Source organism: Pelobates fuscus, chromosome 1 (assembly GCF_036172605.1).
Source record: "Pelobates fuscus isolate aPelFus1 chromosome 1, aPelFus1.pri, whole genome shotgun sequence".
NCBI lineage: Eukaryota > Metazoa > Chordata > Amphibia > Anura > Pelobatidae > Pelobates > Pelobates fuscus.
In genome coordinates, this window is record NC_086317.1 from 115,826,725 (window position 1) to 115,849,667 (window position 22,943).

Genomic DNA, 22,943 nt, shown 5'->3' on the forward strand with positions numbered 1-22,943 from the left:
GCTAGAGTGGAGTTTCAATGAAGGGCAATGGACGGCGTGAGTTGCAAACAAATGGTCATATTGTGAAAACTATCAGGACTATGGCTTAGCCGTAGCCATTTTTAGTGGCAGCAGGGATAGCTGAACATTTTCATATAAGATTTGTGTAGGTGGGCTTGAAAATGAGGGAGTGGTGGCAGTTTAGAAATCATGTCCTGATTTTTCAGCTTTTGCCAGCTCCCACTCTTGTTTTGAACATTTTGCCATTCATTCCTATGGGACCAATTCCGCCACAAGAACGACGATATTCCGTGAACCATTCGGCGAAACGTTCCACAAAGTAATATCAATCCGATCGGGAATAATCCGCACGTTTCGGTATATTACTGTCTATGTAGTGTAAACACTGTGGGAGGAGTTAGGGTGGTAAATTTGGCTATAATAAGAATAAGAATAATATATATGTGAGATAACATTAAGTGGTCTTGCTATGCAAGAACACTTAACTAGAAAAGCTACAATTTCTGGGGAAATTGTGTGAAGTGTTCTTGCCTCCACCAGTAGTCTACAACTGGAGTGGGCGGAGTAACTGTTATTATTTATTTATATAGCACATTTAATTGCAACGTTGTTGCCCAAAGTGCTTCACAGTTACAGTAAAACATACATTTATAAAAACATTAGCAGGTGTACAAAAGGCCCTGTCTATGACATCACATGCTGCTTCAGCCTGGCACATTTTTAGTGGCAGCAGGGATAGCTGAATGTTTTGATATAAGATTTGTGTAGGTGGGCTTGAAAATGAGGGAGTGGTGGCAGTTTAGAAATCAAATTTGCCAGCTCCCACTCTAGTTTTGAACATTTTGCCATTCATTCCTATGGGTCCAATTTCACCACAAGAACGACGATATTCCGTGAACCATTCGGCGAAGCATTCCACAAAGTAATAGCAATCCAATCGGGAACAATCTGCACGTTTCAGTATATTACTGTCTATGTAGTGTAAAAACTGTGGGAGGAGTTAGGGTGGTAAATTTGGCTATAATAAGAATAATATATATGTGAGATAACATTAAGTGGTCTTGCTATGCAAGAACACTTAATACTAGAAAAGCTACAATTTCTGGGGAAATTGTGTGAAGTGTTCTTGCCTCCACCAGTAGTCTACAACTGGAGTGGGCGGAGTAACTGTTATTATTTATTTATTTAGCACATTTAATTGCAACGTTGTTGCCCAAAGTGCTTCACAGTTACATTGAAACATACAGTTATAAAAATATTAGCAGGTGCAAAAGGCCCTGTCTATGACATCACTTGCTGCTGCAGCCTGGCACAGGTATAGTATGTCTCTGAGATATTAACAATGAAGGCACAGTCGCAGTTTAGAAATTGCCCTTCAAATGTGAGCTTTGCAGAGTGGAGTTTCAATGAATGTCAATGGACGGCGTGAGTTGCAAACAAATGGTCATATTGTGAAAACTATAAGGACTATGGCTTAGCTGTGGACATTTTTAGTGGCAAGATTTGTGTAGGTGGGCCTGAAAATGAGGGAGTGGTGGCAGTTTAGAAATCATGTCCTGATTTTTCAGCTTTTGCCAGCTCCCACTCTAGCTTTGCCATTCATTCCTATGGGACAAATTTCACCACAAGAACGACGATATTCCGTGAACCATTCGGCGAAGCGTTCCACAAAGTAATAGCAATCCAATCGGGAATAATCCGCACGTTTCAGTATATTACTGTCTATGTAGTGTAAAAACTGTGGGAGGAGTTAGGGTGGTAAATTTGGCTATAATAAGAATAATATATATGTGAGATAACATTAAGTGGTCTTGCTATGCAAGACCACTTAATAATAATATATATGTGAGATAACATTAATTGGTCTTTCTATGCAAGAACACTTAATAATATATATGTGAGATAACGTTAAGTGGTCTTGCTATGCAAGAACACTTATTAAAGTTTTTAACCAGGAAAGGTACATTCAGATTACTCTGGTTTTCAAGTACGTCCTGGGGATGTTACCTAAGCCCAAGATCCAGGGGTTGTTACTATTACCCAATTTAATGGTACATATTTTGTCTACCTCGGAAGGATGAAGGACTGAGTCAACCCTGCCAGGGTTTAAACAGTAGGCAGGAAATGTCAGAACCGAGCTGAGTTAAAAAAAACAGATAATCAGGCAAGAACACATGCACTATTGGAATAAAAAAGAAGCCACAATAGGGAAATGTGTCTGATTGCAACAGAGTTTATATAGGCATAAGTACTGTGGAATAACTAGAGTCATTTTTATATGCCCAAAATGTATACATGGGTATGCACCATAATGATGCAGCATTGACCACCTCTGATTGTAAGGTAGCATCCAGCGGCAGTAACTCTGGCCCCAACCATGAGTTGCAAGTGGGGGCCCTAAATGACAGTAGGGGGAGAGTGTGACAAAACCCTGTATTTCTTCATCCCAGTTATTTTTCCCTGCGTTCGGTAGATTTATCTACCAAACACCGACCACTACCCTTGCTCATTTAACTTCAAAGAAAACCACAAACTTAAATGCTTTCTCTGTATAACCGAACAACATGTGCGCTGGAAAACGGCGGCCATCTTGTCTCCCGAAAGCAGGAAGCAGTACTTGGTCGTTGAGTGTCTGGAACTCTAAGTTGGATACTTGACCCCGCGAACGCCTGCTTCCTTCCTCTACAAGCCAGGAGAGCTCTATTCGGTAGGATTGTTTGCATGAACCAGGCCAACAATTGCTATCTATGATCCAGGGGAACCGTTCAACTTTTGGTTCGTTTTGGAAGTATGTTCGTTCGCACACTCCTGAAATGCTAGAGGCTTGAGTGATTATAGCCCATTCATATAGTACGCTCTTTCATACTGTCTCGAAATCCCAGTAGATCGCGGTTAAAACCAAGCACTGCTTCGTTCGCAAACCCAAACATCAGTCGAGACTTGATGAAGGGTACAGCAGGAATGTTTTATTATGGCCAGATGGCCCACTTATATACACAGACCCCCAGCATGGGGTCTCCGGCAGTAACATAGTAAAACAATCCCACAACACGCCCAGGAGTCTCTGTGTCTGGGAGATAATTGAGTGTACTTTGCTTAAACAAATTATCTCCCAGGCACTAGAGGTACAAAATATAAAACATAAAATACCCAAAGTACATATAACATACATAGGAACCCACCACAAATATTATATCCCTGAATAGTCTGGATCTGAGCACCCAACATATCCAAATATGCTCAGATACCACGAACACAGCAGACTTGCCACCGGAGTGAATTTTTGACTGAACGCATATGTGGCGTCTGCTCAATTTAGTTTCAGAGAATCAGTGGTAGTGGTCGGTCACCTTCAGGAGTTCCAAAATGAACCAAGACAAACGGTTTCCCTGGCTCATAGGTAGCAATTGGTGTCCTAGTTCGTTCTAACAATCCTACCGAACAGCGCTCTCCTGGCTTGTCGTTGAAGGAAGCAGCATTTGCACCAGATGACCAGTGTTCACGGGGTCGAATGTCTGACTTAGAGTTCCAGACACTCGATGACCAAGTACCGCTGCCTGCTTTCAAGAGACAAGATGGCCGCCATTTTTCAGCCACACAGTGAGAGCACTTGTTTGTGGTTTTCTTTGAAGTTAATTGAACAAGGGGGGGTGGTCGGTAGATCAATCTACCAAACGCAGGGAGAAATAACTGGGACAAAGAAAAAGGGCCCCCACCCATGAGCGGCAGATGGAGGCCTTAAGTTACAATAGGTGGGGACCTATTTTCCCACCACACCTTCCTTTGAGCAGCGGGTGGGGGCCAAAGTAACAATGGGAGAGTACCTATTGTCCTATCCCCCCAGACCCCACCCATGAGCAGCGGGTGTGGATGCTAAATGATAATGGGGAGGGAGGACCTATTGTTCCCCACATTTGAGTGGCAGGTGGGGGCCCTAAATGACAGATTTTCTGCTCCAATGTGATTTCCCCCTTTGTGACTGCTCTCCATGCTCTGCATGCCTTGTGGGATGCATATTTAACTCATTATTTCTCTTTACATAGGAAATTTTTTCAAAGATCCTCTTCCAGATGCTGACCTTTTTATTCTCTCTCGTATACTTCATGACTGGGATGACGACACGTGTTTGAAGCTCTTAAAAAAAATTTACATGGCTTGCAAACCAGGTACAATATGCAACTGTGCTTGTTTAGTGTGAACATAACATATATGATACTTTAAAGTAAAGTTCAAATTTATGAACACTTTTGAGGCATTGTTAATGTTGGTAAAATTCCTTTATATTCTGCAACATACTTCTCATGGGGAGATCAGAATCTAGGATATAGTCAATTGCAGTGACAAAAATATTGATTACTACCCTCTCTAGACACTAATCCACAGGTGGCACGCCAGGCCCGCTCTGTTGGCACGTGGCCATAGGTCACTGGGAAAGGGGGCCGCTGGCTGTCTGCAGAGTAGGCACCTGCCTGCCCGAAACGGCAGGCGCCTACTCTGCTTCCGTGTAGGGAGGACAGTGGGAGGGCTCTAGCAAGCAGCTCTTCTGTCCTCCCGCGCGATACTGTGTGGAGCGTTGCCGCGCGTTACCATGGCAACGCTCCACACAGCATCGCGCGTGAGGACAGAAGAGCTGCTTCCTAGCTGCCAGAAACATACTTACCACCGGACCACCAGGGATGGCTGTGTCCCCCCCCCTCCCCCCCCCCTCACCAAAGATAAGAGGAAGGGAGGGGGGATATAGAATCAATATATCTTTTGTTTCATTTTTTTATGTATTTTTACCCCTACCCCCACAGCACAGCACCCCTACCACCCACAGCACCCCTACCACCCACAGCACCCCTACCACCCACAGCACCCCTACCACCCACAGCACCCCTACCACCCACAGCACAGCACCCCTACCCCACACAGCACCCCTACCACCCACAGCACCCCTACCTCCCACAGCACAGCACCCCTACCACCCACAGCATCCCTACCCCCCACACAGCACCCCTACCCCCACACAGCACCCCTACCTCCCACACAGCACAGCACCCATACCCCCCACACAACACCCCTACCCGCCCACACACACAACACCCCTACCCGCCAACACACACAGCACCCCTACCCGCCCACACACACTGCACCCCTACCCGCCCACATACACACTGCACACCTACCCGCCCACACACACACTGCACACCACACATGCACACACTGCACCCCACACACACAGCACTCCACACCTTTACACACAAACCCATACACTACACCCCTCAATGCAGTATGTGTGTGTATTCAGCAGTCTGTCTGTATGTGTATTTAGCGGATGATGAGTGTGTATTTAGCGGACGGTGTGTGTGGATGTATTTAGCGGACGATGTGTGTATGTGTTTAGCGGACGGTGTGAGAATGTGTTCTGCAGTCTGTGTGTATGAATTGCATTTGTTGGAGATACTAATAAATATAAGCTGAATTTTATCTATTTATATCATTATTTAAAATTTGTATCATTGAACTCTCTGTTGTGTTCTTCTTTTAAAACAAAAGTTGTTAATTAGTTTGAACAACTGTACAAGTTGTTTTTTCTAAACTTAAACCTCAGTATTCAGGTTTAATTGCCGTGTTGGCACTTTGAGGAAAAAAAAGTTGGCATGCATTGCGGTTTGGGCACTCGGGCTCAAAAAGGTTCGCCATCACTGCACTAATCCCTCTAATATAACAAATTAATCACCTAATAAGAACTTGACACAGAGTTCCAATCTACTTCTTGTCCACTTGATCATTTAGAATGATGAGCAATGACAGGTCTTGGTTTCACATGGGAGTCGAAAGTCAAAACCATTTGGTTTGCCTTGTATACCATGTTAATCCAAGACCTGCTATTGCTCATTATATCACAATTGTTAACTAACTAACATATGGATACACACATAATTTACAGTCTTTTATACTTGAACACATTTGCCACATCTAAAATTATGGCAACCAGTGTCAAATGAGTTATTGTGAATCTGATAATCTTTAATAGACTGTGGTAAGAAAGCAATGCTTTGTAAATGCTTTGTAAAACCTATAATTGTAGATTATGCTAGCTTTAGTGTACTGATAATCTTAATTTTATTAATGACAGGAGGCGAGTATTTGCTTAAGACTTTCTTTACTTAAGCTTCACAGCAGCACTTTTTTACTTAGTAACAGGATAACCAATCAGAAAATTTTAACATGGTATAAAAGTCCCTCCCTGTGACGTCACTTCCTCTTTCTGGCTGCGAACAAAAGGAACGGGAAAACTGTAAAGGGAACCGATGAGAAATCCGGAAAAGCCAGACGAGAAAGTTGATGCTTGAGAGGGAACAGGAACGAAAACATGACTTCTAGTAGCTGAGATGAAGCTTGAGATGAGACAGCAGCTAGACTTGTCCTCTTGAGGGGCTTTACGCTGAAACGAGAGAGCAGAGTCGAAACCAAGGATTAATCCGAGAATTGGACTTCTAAAATTATGGTGTCCAGTAATTAGAAAAAATCATATATAATAGACCACCTCCCCTAAAGTGTTAATTTATATAACCATGGAGAAAAATCCTTAGCCCCCCCTGGTAGAATATACATAGCGTGTTACTCATATCTTAGATAAACTTACCTAAAGAGGCAACCTAAGGGGGGGAAGAAACGAAGGTGAATGGGTGGGAAATACTCGCCTCCTGTCATTAATAAAATTAAGATTATCAGTACACTAAAGCTAGCATAATCTACAATTTTATAACATGACAGGAGGCTTCGTATTTGCTGTTTTAACGCTCCCCCAGGAGGGCTAAGGAAGCGTGCCCAGCTGGACGAAAGTAGAAGTTGCGGAACGTCTGTTCCCTGGACCAGTCTGCTGAGTGAAGGATGTCCCGAAGAGAGGCTCCAGCGTTGAATGCTCCTGATGCCGCCGCACCCCTGATGGAGTGGGCTCCGAAGGAAGTTTCAATCCCGGCTAGGGAGAGCAACCACCTAAGCCATCTGGCAAGGGTTGTGGTTGATACGGGATGATGGGGTCGGACGTATGAGATCAATAGTTGGCTGGAGGAGGTTGAACGTAGAGAGGAGGTGACTGATAAATGACGAGAGAGAAGAGAGACCACACACAATTTTGGATGGTTAGGGAAATAAGGGTAAAAAACTGAAGAGGAGTTTGATTTTGTCCGTCTGGATACGGAAAAGGTGACACCTTCTGGGGAGAAGTTGATAGCGTTATGGTCGAATGCTCGAACGTCTGATACTCTTCGGAAGGAGATGAGGCAAAGTAACAGAGTGAATTTTGCTGAGAGTTGACGTAGGGTTAGATCCTCGTTGTTCGGCCAAGCTTCAAGGAAGCGAATCATGACATTAACGTCCCATAGGTGGGAGTATTTCGGTGTTGGGGGGCGAGCTAGTTTAATGCCCCGCAATAGTCTACAAACCAAAGGGTCCTGGCCCACCGGAGCTCCCTCTAAAGGCACGTGGGCCGCTGAAATTGCTGACCGGGCAACGTTGATGGAACGGTATGAGCGGCCTAAGTCGAATAGATGTGAGAGGAAATTCAAAATGAACTGTCTAGGGGCTGTAAGGGGATCGGTATTCCGTTCCAGGCACCAATTGCACCAAGCACCCCAGGAGGAAAGGTAGCATCTTCTGGTTCCAGGTGCCCAAGAATCCCAGAGGAGTTCCTTAGTTCTCTGCGATAATTCTCCGAAATTCCAGGATCCCCTGAAAGAGTCCAAGCCACTAGTTGGAGGTGGCCCTGAATTATCATCGGATGAGGGTTTCCTTGGGGGTCCTCTAGCAGGTTGGGCCATGGAGGTAGAAGGAGGGGATGTTGGCAGGAGAGGTCCAGGAGATCTGGGAACCATGCTTGGCCCTGCCAGAGCGGGGTGAGCAGTACCAGCGTGACTTGTTGTCTGCGGATCTGGAGAAGGACTCTCGGGATCATTGCGAAGGGAGGGAAGGCGTAGGCTCCCGTTGTCGGCCACTTTTGAAGGAAGGCATCTACCGCCAAGCATTCTGGGTCTGGTAGCCAGCTGAAGAAATGTGGGACTTGAAAATTCGTTCGGGAGGCGAAAAGGTCCAGAGTAAACGGTCCTCGGAGCTTGGAGATGTGGAAGAAAACTGATTCGTGCAGGCGCCAGTCGCTGACGTCCCTCCAATGCCGGGAGAACCAATCCGCAGTAATGTTCGTTTCTCCCGGGAGATATTCTGCTCGAATTGTTATGTTGCGTTGGAAGCAAAAATTGTAGATGTCCTTTGTCACTTCGGATAGGGTACGTGATCTGGCCCCTCCCAGTTTGTTGATGTATTGGACAGCTGAGATATTGTCCATTCGAAGGAGGATACAGCAGTCTGAGAGGTGGTTGGCCAGACTGCGGATTGCGAACGAACCTGCAATTAACTCCAGACAGTTGATGTGGAGAGAGTGTTCTGCCGCGGTCCATGGTCCCCCGGTGGAAGTTGCATGACAAGTTGCGCCCCAGCCTTGGAGGCTCGCGTCTGATTCCACCACGAAGTCTGGAGTGGGGCCGAAAATTGCTTTGCCATTCCAGGCAGACATGTGGCGGAGCCACCAGTTGAGTTCCTCCCTCACCTCGGTAGTGATCGGGACCCTCTGGTCGTATGATGGATGGGTCTGGAGGAACTGAGCCTTCAGACGTTGCATGGCCCGATAATGGAGGGGACCTGGGTAGATCGCCTGAATGGAAGCCGAAAGTAGGCCTACAATCCGAGCTAAACCTCGGAGAGGGATATCCACTTGTCGAAGCGTCTTGCGTAGTTCCTTCCTGATCGCAGTTAGTTTGGCTTGAGGTAGGCGGAGAACACAGGTAGAGGAGTCGATCTCGAAGCCGAGAAATTGAATAATTTGGGATGGAGTCAGTGAGGATTTTGCCTTGTTGATGACGAATCCCAAGGATTCGATCAATGAAGATGCGTAGTTCGTTTGTGACTGTAGACTGGATGCGTCGTCGCAGAGTAGTAAGAGGTCGTCGAGGTAGATTAGGCAGCGAATGCCTCTTGCTCGAAGATGCGCGGTGACTGGTTTGAGTAGTTTGGTGAAGCACCATGGAGCGGAACTCAGGCCGAATGGAAGGCAGGTGAATTGGAAGACCCGGTGGTGCCAAAGAAAGCGGAGGAAACGTCGGCTGGATGTATGTACCGGTACGGAGAGGTAGGCATCCTTGAGGTCGAGTCTCGTGAACCAATCTCCTGGTCGGAGGATGTCCCTGAGTAGATGAATCCCTTCCATTTTGAAATGCCTGTATATCACGAAAGTATTCAACTGACGAAGGTTGATTACTGGGCGAAATTCCCCTGATTTCTTCTTGACTAGGAAGATGGAACTTAGGAAGCCTTTGTCGTGTGGAGCTGGTTGAATAGCTCCTTTTGTTAGTAAGGAACGTAGTTCCGAATCGAGGAGGGTGGTTTGAGCTCTTGACATTATCGGGTAATGGGGAAAACCTGTTTGAGTAGGAAGAGAATAAAATTCTATCAAATAACCCCGGACTGTGTTTAGAACCCAGGTATCTGAAGACAGCGTCTTCCACATATCTAGACAATGTAATAACCTGCCCGCATGATAAATCGTAGTAAGATGAAAAGTAGGAAGTCTCACCTGTAGGGTATCTGTTGCGTCCACGGGCTCTGCTTCCTCTTCCCCTGTCTGCTCTTTGGGTGTAGAAACCCCTTGACTGGTAGTTGGGGAAGAAGGATGAGGTGGGGGGTCGCTGGCGTTGGCCTGAGGCCCAGAAGCGGCTGACTGTACGACCCCTTGAACGGCCAGCCCTTCCAAAAACCCGAGAGGGTTGTTGGTGGAATACTCTTTTCATGGATGATTGTGCTTTGTTCAAAGTAGTGTATAAGTTTACATGCTTGTGTAACTCTTTGATATAGGGTTCTCCAAATAATAGACCCTTAGCCTTGGGGCCCAATTCTTTGGTGCCCAGATCAGTTAATTTGGCATCCATACGCAGCAGCACTGCTTTTCTACGCTCCGTACATAGGGAAGTATTTGCATTGCCCAGCAGGCAAATGGAGCGTAGTGCCCATTCTCTTATAACCGATGGGTCTAAGGGGCCCTCGTTAGTGAGGGCTTCATCAGCCAAAAGTAGAATTCTTGCCAGGGGCCCCAGGACATCCAACATCTTGTCCTGGGTGAGGCGTAGGCTGCGCTCAATGCCCTTTTTAGGGTCACGGCCAGTTCTGGCTAGGTATGTGCAGAGCATTGGATCGAACTCCGGGGTCATGGCTACCTTGTCCGGCAAGGTCGGCCTAGGGCATTCCGCTCTTAGGCGCTTGCGGACCTCTCGGTCTAGTGGTCTCCTGATCCAGAAATGGATATATTGGGAGAGATGAAATGGGAGTGACCATTCCGAAGACCGAGGATATCTGATATGCCGTGGGTCAAATAGGGGTTGACCCAGTGTATCCATAAAGGTTTCGGCGTCTTCCGAAGGGTTCTGTTCGGGTACAGAATCCGCTGTTGTGAGATCTCTATTAAAATCTTGAGGGAAAGGTGCCCCTTTAAAAGAAGCCACAGGCCAGTCTTCTTCATCTTCAGAAGAGTGGTCGGCTTGCCACTCATCTAGGATGGCCAAGGGGTGTAAATCAAAGGAGTCGTCCTCTTCCTCTGACAGAGTAGGTTGCACGGGATGTTTAGTTTTGGTGTCAGTCTGTTTCGGGCGTTTTGCCGGTTCTTTCCCCTTGCGTTTGAGGGGTTCTGGCCCATCCCCTTTCCAATATCTTTTATTGGGTTTGGAAGGGTTCCTTCTTGTGGAATCTGAATCATCCGCCTCTTCCTCAGAAGGCGGGGGCTCAGAAGTTTTTGGGTCTTTAGGCTCAATGGGCAGCACCCGAGCCAGGGCCTTTTCCAGTGAAGCGGCAACAGCCGCATTTATAACAGCTTGTAAGTTTTGGTCTTGGATTGAAGCCTCCATAGCAATAGTGATGATACCTATGGGGCAGAATAGGCCAGCATTAGAATGTATTTGAGGCCGTCCGAAATAACACAAAACTTTATTAAAATGTTTTAAAACAGTGCAAGCTGTAGCTGGGGGTCACCCAGACTTAATAACCTCAGGGAGTAATATTTCAAACCCGTATAGAGGTATAGCGGCACAGACAAAGCGGGCCAATCATGGGCTGTATATCATAACAGCAATCATAAATATATTTAGGGATTTAATCTTACAATAAATCAGTATAAATGTGATGAAAAACTCAGGTTGAATGGTAATGGGGTAATCCCAACAGTAATGAGATGTTGAATATAAAACCGAAATATAAATATTTGGTTCCAAGTAGTACTTTCAATTCACCACCAGGGGGAGTAGTATAAGCCAGTAACTCATCAAATTGAAATTACAGAGTGAGGTATTTCCAAGGGGAGTGAAATCAAGCCTACTCTGAGGTAATATTATTATTATCTGAAAAATAGTAGTGTAAAATATATATATATCTTTATCCAGGTGTTAGAAATAAAGGAACTGCTGAAGTGCAGTTAAAATGGCCGCCGTGCGGCTATTTGGGCTCCGATCGCGGCTCCAAGAAAATGGCCGCCGCGATCGTGCTCATGCGCACAAGGAAGAGAAGCGGCCGTTTGGATCTCGCAGAGGTGTGCGAGATCCAAGATGGCCGCCGTGCGCGCTCGGGGCCGCTGGAGGCGTTCTCCACGGCCCAGAAAGCCCGGGAAAACGGGGCAAAATATGCCGACCGCAACCCGGACTGTTAAAAACGGTATATTTGAAAATTTAAATATAATACATTCGATAGATATACAAAACAGAAATGTAACTGTAAGAATGAGAAAAGAAAAATAAGGTAGAAATAAGAACTAAGTTAAGAGAAACTTAGGGAAAAAATAAGATAGGGTAGGAAACAAACGCCTAGGAATAAAAACCATATATAAAGTGAAATTATGACAGAAACGGATAGGTAAAAAATAAAGAATAAAGAATAAAGAATAAACCACAGAAACCACAGAAAAGTAGGAGACAGTGGCACTCTGACCTGTACTGGTGTGAAGCAGCAAAGAAAGAGGAAGTGACGTCACAGGGAGGGACTTTTATACCATGTTAAAATTTTCTGATTGGTTATCCTGTTACTAAGTAAAAAAGTGCTGCTGTGAAGCTTAAGTAAAGAAAGTCTTAAGCAAATACGAAGCCTCCTGTCATGTTATAAAATTAGCAATCTTAGGTTCTAATAATAAAAGTTTCCAATGTTATTTGATTCCCTTACTAAATGTGCTTGTTGTAAAAATTGAGAAATTGTTCGTGTGTCTTGTTTTATTTGTCTCCTTAATAATAAAAAAAAATTCATATTGATTAGTTCAAGGTACCCTTTGTATAACAATCTATTTAATAAATCAGGGCTTTCCAAACGGTCCGAGACCCACTTTTGAAAACAATAATTTTTCGAGACCCACTCGATTTTAATGCATATTTTCAAAATGAATAAACTTGGCACACCATGGCAGCTTTAGAGGCATAAAATTGACACACCATGGCAATTGGATTTAGAGGCATAAATTGACACCATGGCAATCCATTTTAGAGGCATACAACTGGCACACTATGGAAATCAGCTTTAGAGGCATAAAATGGCACACCGTGACAATCCGCTTTAGAGGCATACAATTGGCATACCATGGCAATCCGCTTTAGATGGATAAAATTGTCACACCATGGAAATTGGTTTAAGATGCATAACATTGGCACACCATGGCAATCAGCTTTAGAGGCATACAATTGGCACACCATGGCAATCATTTTTAGATGCATAAAATTGCCACATCCTGGCAGCTTTAGATGCATAAAATTAGCACACCATGGCAAGCAGTTTTAGAGGCATAAAACTGGCTCACCATGGCAATCCCCTTTAGATACATAACATTGGCACACCATTGCAATTTGCTTTAGATGCATGACATTGGCACACCATGGCAATCAGCTTTAGATTAATAAAATCGTCACACCATGGCAATCGAGGCATAAAATTGGCACATCAAGGCAGTTTTAGATGCATAAATGTGGCATATCATGGAAGATTTAGAGGCATAATTTTGGTATATCATGGCAGTTTTAGAGGCATAATTTTGGCATATAATGGCAGTTTTAGAGGCAGAAACGTGGCATATCATGGCAGTTTTAGAGGCATAATTCTGGGATCTCATGGTAGTTTTAGAGTAATAATTTTGGCATATCATGACAATCAGTTTTATAGGCATAAAAGCTGAGAGGGACAGGTGACAGTGGGGGGGAGGGGAGGTGAGGGTGACAGTGTAGTTACAGACTCAGAAGTGCTGTGTCCCTCTCTTTCTCACGTTGAGTATCCCAGTGGTAGATCCTCATCTGTCGGAGAACTCCAAGAATGCTATGCCAACTGGGGATCTAACATTTGCCCATCGTTGCAGGGTTGTATTTGTGAGCAGTGTTTGAACATTTGAATGTAAGCATATTTTTGTATGAAGTATGTGTGTAAATTTAGGTGTTTGAATATAGGTGTGCATTTGTGTGTAGTGTATGTAGGTGTGCATGTAGGTTTAGTGCATTTGTGTGTGTAGTGTAGTGTATACACACTGAAAGACACTTGACTGGTGTATCGTCGCCATATGGGCATTCGGAACCTTGGACAAACCCCCCACATACCTTCCCCAATAAAACACGGACACTAGGGTATATGGGTAAAATAGTCCACAGCTATATTAAATATATAAATAATAACTTATCATAGAAACTTAGGTCATTGCCCTATGCTCCGCTTTTGCATCTGTATCCTTCCGTTAGGTATAAAAGGCAATGACCCCACTATAAATAATATATATATATATATATATAACATTATACCAACATAAACATCACTTAAAGTGCCAACAATTTATTATAAATTAACCATGGTAGGGGTATACCCGAATACCCCTACCCCGCCAGGTTCTGAGCCACCGACAGGACTCGAAACCTACCAAACATACCAATAACCATTTACATAACCTTACTAATGGGGAGCCTATTTCCTCTCCTTGAGCTCCCTATCCTGCCATGAGCTCAGACCTTGAACCCTTAAGCCATCTGAGCCCCCCCAAGAAACAGTGCTTTCTGCAGTCCTTCCTGCCAACCCAGGTTCAGGAGGTCCCACACCACTGCGGAGAGGTGAACTCCATCCGAGTGTTAGTAACCGGGCAACCCCACCGCCAATTCCCGATGTCTTACTACCAACCCACCCCCCACCTGGGCACCATCTCGGACCAGACCACCATTACCCCGGGAAGCATATCCCTCAATCTATTAAGATCCTGCTTCATCCATTTAACCAACTGATGCTGTGGTATCAGGCACAAATCATTCCCCACTACGTGGAGAACTAGAAAGTCCGGCCTACCTCCACCCGCTACCATGCAAACCACTGAATTACAAACATCCCCCCCCAACAAAATCCCCTATAACCAAACCATCGAAGTGCTAACTGGTCCTTCGGAAAGCCCAACTGCTGCCCCTGAACTCGAGCTGCGGCTCTCCTCTTGGCCCAGAACACGAATGAATGCCTGATGATCCAGGTGACTTTTCCTAGGGAAACAAACAGAAACATCACCACCAACTCACATCACACCCAGATCCACCCCACCCCATCTCAATCCAACATACCTAAATGCACGTATGACTGGAACCTGACTGATTCCAATCTCCCAATCCGCTTGACCAAAGCCTCCCCCAAGCTCAAACGTGTGGCTTCAGTAGCCGCCCCGATGCGGAAAGAATGCGTCCCAAAAGGGCCCGCTGTTAACCCCAACTTCGCCAGTCCCAACCGAAAAACCTTGGAAAACTGAAAGCGAGAAAGGGATGAACCATCCGCATGCACCAGGAACTACCCCCCAACCGCGGGCCTCCTAGCCATGTACTGCGACACCATGGTCATTGGACATAATGCAGAGTCCGGCAGGGCATCCAGTGTCACCTCCATACCCCTGCCCCTGACATCGGTCTTGGACCAGGCCAGGTGAACCATGAGCCTCCCATCTAGCATGCGTAACCCAGACATCTGAATACCTCCATCAGCCACCCGATTAGCACTTACCAATTCCCCGATCCTAAAGCACCAAATAAGGCCAGGAGAAACGCCGCCCTAAATAGCAGCCCTTCAAACTCGTCAAAACATACCTCAGGTAACATCCCCAGAAGACCCCCTAACACCTTCACAGACACAGGCCTCCGAGCATCAGGCACCCAATGATTCTTCTAGTAACCCTTAAGCGCCTGGCGATTCACAAAGTTTTTCGTGAGATCATCCCACCCGTGTAACTTAAATCAAAACACCAGGGCCGCCATGTTCCTATCTACCACCGCCGGGGATGGATTCCCAGCTAGCAATCGAAATGTAAACCAGAGTAATGCGTCTAGTTGCGACTTCCCTGCCAGCGCCTGATCTAACCCAGCCCACGGCTTTTCCATGCCATCCAGACCTTACCGTATGTAGCCGGGGTGCCCGGTGCCACCGAAGCTCACACGTATCCCCCAAGTAGGACGCTCCGAGCTGCCACATCTCGTCCGGGCACGCCTGCCCTACCTCCTGTGCTCCAGGTGCCACCATCAGAAACCGGGACCACTGCAAACGAGATAAAGCATCAGCTACCACTTTCAAATATCCCGGCACATGCCTCGCACAGAAAACCACATTGAGCGACATGCAAAGCAAAACAAAGCACCGCAACAAACGTACCACCGGCTTTGATGATGCCAACAGATTGTTAACCGCGTGCACCATAGCCTTGTTATCCGAGAAGAAGACTATGTTACAGTTCCGTAGCTTGTCACCCTATAGCGCCAGTGCCACTACCAAGGGAAACAACTCCAAGAAGGCCAGGTTACTGATGAGGGTGCTCTCACCCCACTCTGCTGGCCACCGCTCCGTGCACCAGAGGCCACCAAAATAAGCCCCGAAGTCCACGCTACCCAAAGCGTCCGTGAAGAGCTTGAGCTCCTCCACTGAGAACCCGCCTTCTGAAAGAACACCATACCATTAAAATCTCGCAAAAATGCCTACCACACTGCCAGATCGGCCCGCATCAGCGACGACACCCTGATGAAATGGTGTTGTGACCGCACCCCTGTTGTTGCTGCAGACAGGGTCCGGCTAAAAATCCGCCCTATTGGGATCACCCTGCAGGCAAAGGTGAGCCTCCCAAGGACTGATTGCACTTACCGAAGGGTCACCTTCCGTTCCCGCAGCACCTCCGCAACGACTCCCCGCAGCCCCATCAGCTTATCCTGAGGCAGCCGACACTCCCCTTGCACCAAATTAATTTCGAGACCCAAGAAACTGAGACACTCCATTGGGCCTTCCATCTTACCCGCTGCAAGCGGCACTCCAAACTGCCCCGCCACTCATTCGATAGTACGCAGTAGGTTAAGACATGCCAATGAGTCCCACACAGAAAAAATAATCCAGGTAGCACCGAATGACTCCCCGCCTTCATCCTAACCACCCACTCTAAAAAGGAACTGAATGTCTCAAAGTAACAGCAAGAAATCGAACAGCCCATAGGGAGACACAATTCAACAAAATACCCCCGTCAAAGTAACAACCCAGCAGGTGGTGACAGTCTGGGTGAATGGGCAGCAAGCGGTAAGCTGCCTCCACATACACCTTGGCCATCAAGGCCCCATGCCCAGCCTTTTTAACAAGCTCGACCGCCTGGTCGAATGATGCGTAGGAGACCGAGCACAGTTCCCCATCAATGTCGTCGTTCACCGACTCCCCTTTCGTGTAGGAGAGGTGGTGAATGAGCCAAAACTTCCCAGGCTCTTTCTTCGGAAACCCCTAGAGATGACACCCGTACGTTAGCCAGAGTGGACACTACAAAAGGGGCCCACCATCCTGCCCAACTGCACCTCCTTCGCCAGCTTCTGCTGCACCACCTCCGGGAACTCCGCCACCGACCGCAGATTGTGCAGCCCCCGTGACCCCTTCCTTTCCCAGAAAGGAATGAAAAAACCCCATTCAAAACCCTCACGCAGCAAGTCGTCCGCCACCCGAATATCATTGCGACTTAGGGGAAACTAGGGGACCCTGAGACACTTGGAGACATGGGGAAACTAGGTGAGCAGGCCTACTTGATTGCCAGGCTGACTGGTGTGTATTCTTGTCAGAAACAATAGAAAATTTGAAAATGAGAGGGAAATGTTTATATGTTAATCATTAACAATTTGTATAACCCAGACATTGATTAGGAATGATTGACTCTATAACCAAAGTGTCCAAACCTGTATCCAAATGTATTCCTAACATTTTAGTGTCCTTGTCCCTAGTTATAAAGTCAGTGTCGTCATCCCCTATAAGTATTTAACCCCTTAAGGACCAAACTTTTGGAATAAAAGGGAATCATGACATGTCCCACATGTCATGTGTCCTTAAGGGTTTAAACAAAGGTTTTTAATTACTTTATTCCAGCGCCAAAGTTCCCTCAGTCCTGCTTACTTTTCTGCATCCCACAATGTTATGGAGCAGGCATGACCTCCTTAGGCATGGTCCAATCCATACTCCTCATAACGGAGCAATGGGAAAGTGATGCGCGTGTGCAACATATTTTATTCAGCAGTGCAAAATAAGTGCCTCTATTGACTGTCAGGTAGAAAGCCCAAATAGTTGGAGCTTAATTGTTAAAATTGCAGGACCACTGCACCCAGGCAACTTCATTGGAATAAAGTGGTCTGGGTGTCTTTAGTGGTCCTTTAACAATATCCACTTATTAACGCAGAATAGAAAACTTTTTATGCTTTAGATACAATACCAGCAGCGAAATAGCAAATGTCTCAAAGGAGCAGCTGTACTCATAAAACCATTCATTTACATTCTGCACCAGAGACCTGCGAGTGGCCCAGCCTTGCAATATATTTATATTGCAAAGCTGGGCCACTCACAAATTTATATATTTATATATATTTGCAAATGCTTGTAATTTTATGTTTTTATTTTTTTAATCCAGGTGGTGGGATACTTATCATTGAAATGCTCTTAAATGAAGATCGGACTGGCCCACTAATAGCCCATTTGAATAGCATTTTGATGTTAGCAATAACAGATGGAAAAGAGAGAACACTCTCTGCATTTAAAACTCTTCTTGAAACTGCTGGATTTAAAGATATTCAATTGGGTACAAATGGAAAAATAATGGAAGTCATCCTTGCTAGAAAGTGAAATGTGAAATTTTATAAAATATATGCAAAATGAATTTAACACTCATTATTTAGTTTATGGTATCTGCAACCCTGTATGGGTGAAACGTAAAATTTTCTGAAAACACAATTTAAAGCTATTCTTTTTTTATAAAACGATTATAAAGAATAGTTATGAAAATGTATAGATCATAATATGGTTTATTGTTAGACAATTTGGACCTGATACGGCCATTTTGCATGCTAGGAAGCTATATTTATAATTCTACCACTCTAACAACATTAACAAACACGAATACGTTTTCAAGTTAAATTACTAAATGTTAAATCCTGCGGAGTCTTATTTTAATTGACTTTGCACACTACATACCCTTATATAACTTCAGATAAACTCATTTTATGCCGTTTGTCTTATACCCATCTGCCACAACATTTAACTACTACAGTGAATCATAATATTAAGGCTTACGATTAGTCATAACCAAACTATAAGAATAAACTGTAAATTAAATGATATTTCATAGATACAATTAACATAGATATATCTAAAGATGGAGCATGTTTGCAGTGTAGTGTGATACGTTTGCAGTGATACAATAATAAACATATGAGTATTGAGTTTATCTAGTGATCAGCAATTAAGGGGTTAAGCATTATACAGCATCCATAATTTGGCAAAAATAACATATGGTATATGTCAGAACTTTGAAAGATAATTTACTAACAAATTAATTGTTTGTATTATTTTGATTCTGTGTCACTCATAGATATCTGTGGAAACCTTTTTAAATCCTGTGCTTTTATCAATAAATTGTCAAATTGCACCAGAAACTCTGTTTGTCAGTTTGATTATTCTTCCAAAGGTCTGGTCAGGAAAGAATCTATAACAATTTTTTTTATCATCATTTGAAGACTGTTACTATTTCATACCATCACCACAAGCTGGCTCCTAACATTCCTGTGCTAGTATGGAATATCTTGCTTATGTATCATTTGCAAATCCACAAAGTCTGTCATGAGTGTGTGGTTCCAATTTGATATAGGTTCTTTAAAGACTGGCCTGTTATGATGGCATTATTGTGTAACATCCTTAATCATTTAACTTGCAATATTACATGTTATACTAAAAATAGTGGTCTTTATATCCTTCTTTTTTTGGTGTGAGCAGATTTAAATACCTGCTCAACTGATACCTGGGTTGTCGTTTGCTAGAACTTGTGGGCCAAGCACACCAATTAGGTATGATTCAATGTTACACACACACACACACATACCTACACACATGTATTGATACAGACACACACATATACATACTAATATACACACACAGTATATACATAGACACACAAACACACTGGTGCACAGAGTCACAGACTGGTACACACTAGGGTTGTGCATGATCAAAAAATTTGGTTCGGAAATTTGTGTAAGAAAAAAAATTTGGTACTTCGGTTCGGTCCCAAATTTGGGACTTCGGCAATTTGGGACTTCGGAAATCGGAACATCTGTAGGGCTCCCTGACCCTACCCCTAACCCAACGCTTCCCCTGTCATCATTCACGTAATTTTCTCTCCTTCTCTTGTTTTGCCACTTTTCAGAAATCCAAAGCACTTCGGCACTTCCGAAATTCTGCACTTCAATTCGGCACTTTGGACATTCGAAAGCATCCGAATGTCAATTTGGTTCGGTTCGGCACTTCCAAAATTTGGCTCTTTGGACATTCAAAAGCATCGGAATTGCCTGAAATTCATCCAAATTCACATTCGGAACAAAACAAATTGCACATGTCTAGTACACACATACTGACAATGTGTGTCTGAAATTATACATTTGGTTGTATTTCTCAATGAGTGTGTCTGGCAGTGTATATCGGTATCAATGTGTGCTAGTCAAGCATTGTGTATTTGTGCCTGAGAGTATGTGGTTGGTAGTGGATATTCTTGTATGTATGTGTTTTCCTTAGCCTGTCTGTAATATATATGTGTGTATGTGTCTATGAATGTGAATCTCTGTGTTTATGAGCATGTGCATCTCTGTGTCTGAAAGCGTATGGGTGTGTGGAAACTGATTGTGGTGTGTTGTGTGTATGGGGTACTGCTTGTTGTCTTGAAGTGTGTGTGTGGCATTTATGGTAAGGCTGTGAGTCGTGTGTGACTGTGTGTATGAGGGAGATTATAAGGGGCTGTTTATAGAAGTGACTCTGTGTGTATTGGGGTGGTTGTGTGTTTGGAGGGGAGACTGTGTATAAGGGGTGTGACTGTGTGCATGGGGGTGACTGTGTAAAAACAGTTTGCTGTGTGTAGTCTGTATGGAGAACTGCTTGTGGTCTTGATACATGCATTGTGTTTTTGGCAAGGCAGTGTGTTGTGTGTGTAAGAGGGTGACGATGAAGGGTGAATGTGTGTGCATGGGGTGAAGGTGTGTGTTTGGGAGTGACTATAGGTGTGGGGGGGGGGAGGGGCAGCCTGTGGGAGTATGATGACGACTGTGTATGTATGGGGGTGGATGTGTGTATTAGAGTGCATGTGTTGATGGGACTGTGTAGGAATTAATTGTGGTGGGTTGTGTGTATGGGGTATTGCTTGTAATCCTGACATGTGAATCGTTTTTGGCAAGGCTGTGTTGAGGGTGAGTGTGTGTGTGTGTGTGTGTGTGTGTCTATGAGTGTTACTGTGTATTTGGGTGACTGTGTGCATGGAGGTGATTGCAAACATGGAGGTAACTGTGATTATTTGTGGGGGTGACTGTGGAGGAGATGATTGTGGTGGGTGTCTGTAGGGGTGAAAATGTGTGTATATATATATATATATATATATATATATATATATATATATATATATATATATAAAATATATATATTCTATTTTTGCCTTGTTACTTTTTATGCAGGGAGGGAGCAATGTTCTCTGATGGTCCAGGTAAGGTCCCCTGTGGTTCGCTTGGGCTTGCAAGTTTCTCCCTGGTAGTTTAGTGGCGATGTGTTGCATATCTGCACCTCTAGCTGAGTGCAGGCTTCTATGAAAGCTCCTTTCCAATCCATTACCATTATACAAAATAAATTACATAAACAGACATACTTGTAAAGGAATACACCGATGCACAGACACAATCACGTGCATATCCATGCGAAGATTAACACATACAAATAATTTACACTAAGGACATTTTCCCGACATATTTTATTTATTTATAAAATATTTTGCCAGGATGGATACATTGAGATTTCTCTAAGTATCAAGTATGTCCTGGTTCCACAAAACATTGCATTGTTACAACAGGGTACAATAAAATACAAAAACAATTTTAATACACAACAAATATACAAAATTAAAAGGATCACTGTAGTGTCAGGAAAACTAAGTGGTTTTAACTAAGTGGGTCCCCCTCCTGTGGCACTGAAGGAGTTAAAACCCCTTCAGCAGCTTACCTTTTTCCAGCGCCGGGCTCCCTTAGCGCTGGTGACCTCTCCTCCCCCGCCGACGTCAGCTCCCTCTTCCAACATCAGTGTAGCCGCATGCGCATTCACAGTGTCCATAGGAAAGCATTTTTCAATGCATTCCTATGGAGGCTCTGCATGATGGAGGCATTAAATGCCTCCAGCGTTGCAGATGCGCCTCTTTTGGCTGTCCGGAAAAGACAACCACTAGAGGCTGGCTTAACCCTGCAATGTAAACATAGCAGTTTCTCTGAAACTGCTATGTTTTCATCTGCAGGCTGGGCCGGACTGGGGATAAAATTCGTCCCGGGCATTTTTTATTCACAGCGGACCACTGAAAAGGGGGCAGGGCCAGATAGGGTGTGTTTTATCATCCCCAATGGCAAGCGCGCCCCATCTCAAAGTGAGCATGTTGGTTCAATGCTCTTCCAGGGCATGAGAAAAAGGCCCTGTATTTGTTCTGCACAGCGCAAGCAAATTTAAAAACATGCTTGGGCTGTGTTTGCTTGAAACTTGTCTCAGGGGTTTCCATAATTGGGATACTCACTGTATCCCATTTATGGAGACACTATGTGTTTGCTTAAATGGAATCTAGTGTATGCATGGGGGATCCAGAGTGTGTATGTCAGAAATGTAGTGTGTGTGTAGGTTGTGCAGCGTCTGTGTGTAGGGGATCTAGTGCATGTTTGAAGGACTCAGGAGTGTGTATAGGAGATCTAGTGAGTGTGTGTGTGCATAGAGGATTCAGAGTGTATATAGAGATCTAGTGTGTGTATATATGTAGAGGATTCAGAGTTGGGTAAGGAATCTAGTGTTTGTCTGGAATGTAACGTGTGCAGTATGTGTGTGAGGGGTTCTGTAGTATATATACATATATGTTTGGAAGTATTGTGTATGAGTGGTGCAGTGTGTTTGGGGGCTGCTGCGTGTATGTGTGAGGTGTGCAGTGTGTGTGGGAAGGGTGTAGGGTGTATGTGTGAGGGGTGTAGTGTGCATTTGTGAGGAGTATAGTGTGTGGGGGGGGTGCAGTGTGAGGGTGCTGTGTGTGAGGTGTGCAGTGTGTCTGGGTGCTGTGTGTCTTAGGATGCTGTGTGAGGGTGTTAGGGTGCTATGTGTGTTAGGGTGCTGTGCAAGGGTGGTGTGTGTGTGTGTGTTAGGGTGCTGTGTGAGGGTTCTGTGTGTGTGAGTGAGGGTGCTGTGTGTTAGGGTACTGTGTGTTAGGATGCTGTGTGATTGAAGGTGCTGTGTGTGTTAGGGTGATGTGTATGTTAGGGTGCTGTGTGAGTGAGGGTGCTGTGTGAGTGAGGGTGCTGTGTGAGTGAGGGTGCTGTGTGAGTGAGGGT

General features: G+C 44.7%; 1 protein-coding gene across 1 annotated transcript in view; it reads left to right on the top strand.

Moving 5' to 3' along the window:
* The window catches only part of LOC134593516 (acetylserotonin O-methyltransferase-like), a 70,518-nt gene extending 52,332 nt beyond the window's left edge, over positions 1–18,186 (top strand). The window contains exons 4-5 of the mRNA XM_063444590.1: positions 4,044–4,166; positions 17,975–18,186. Of these exons, the coding sequence (XP_063300660.1) occupies positions 4,044–4,166; positions 17,975–18,186 (335 nt within the window). The remainder of the gene's footprint in view (positions 1–4,043; positions 4,167–17,974) is intronic.
* Positions 18,187–22,943: the final 4,757 nt, after the last annotated feature.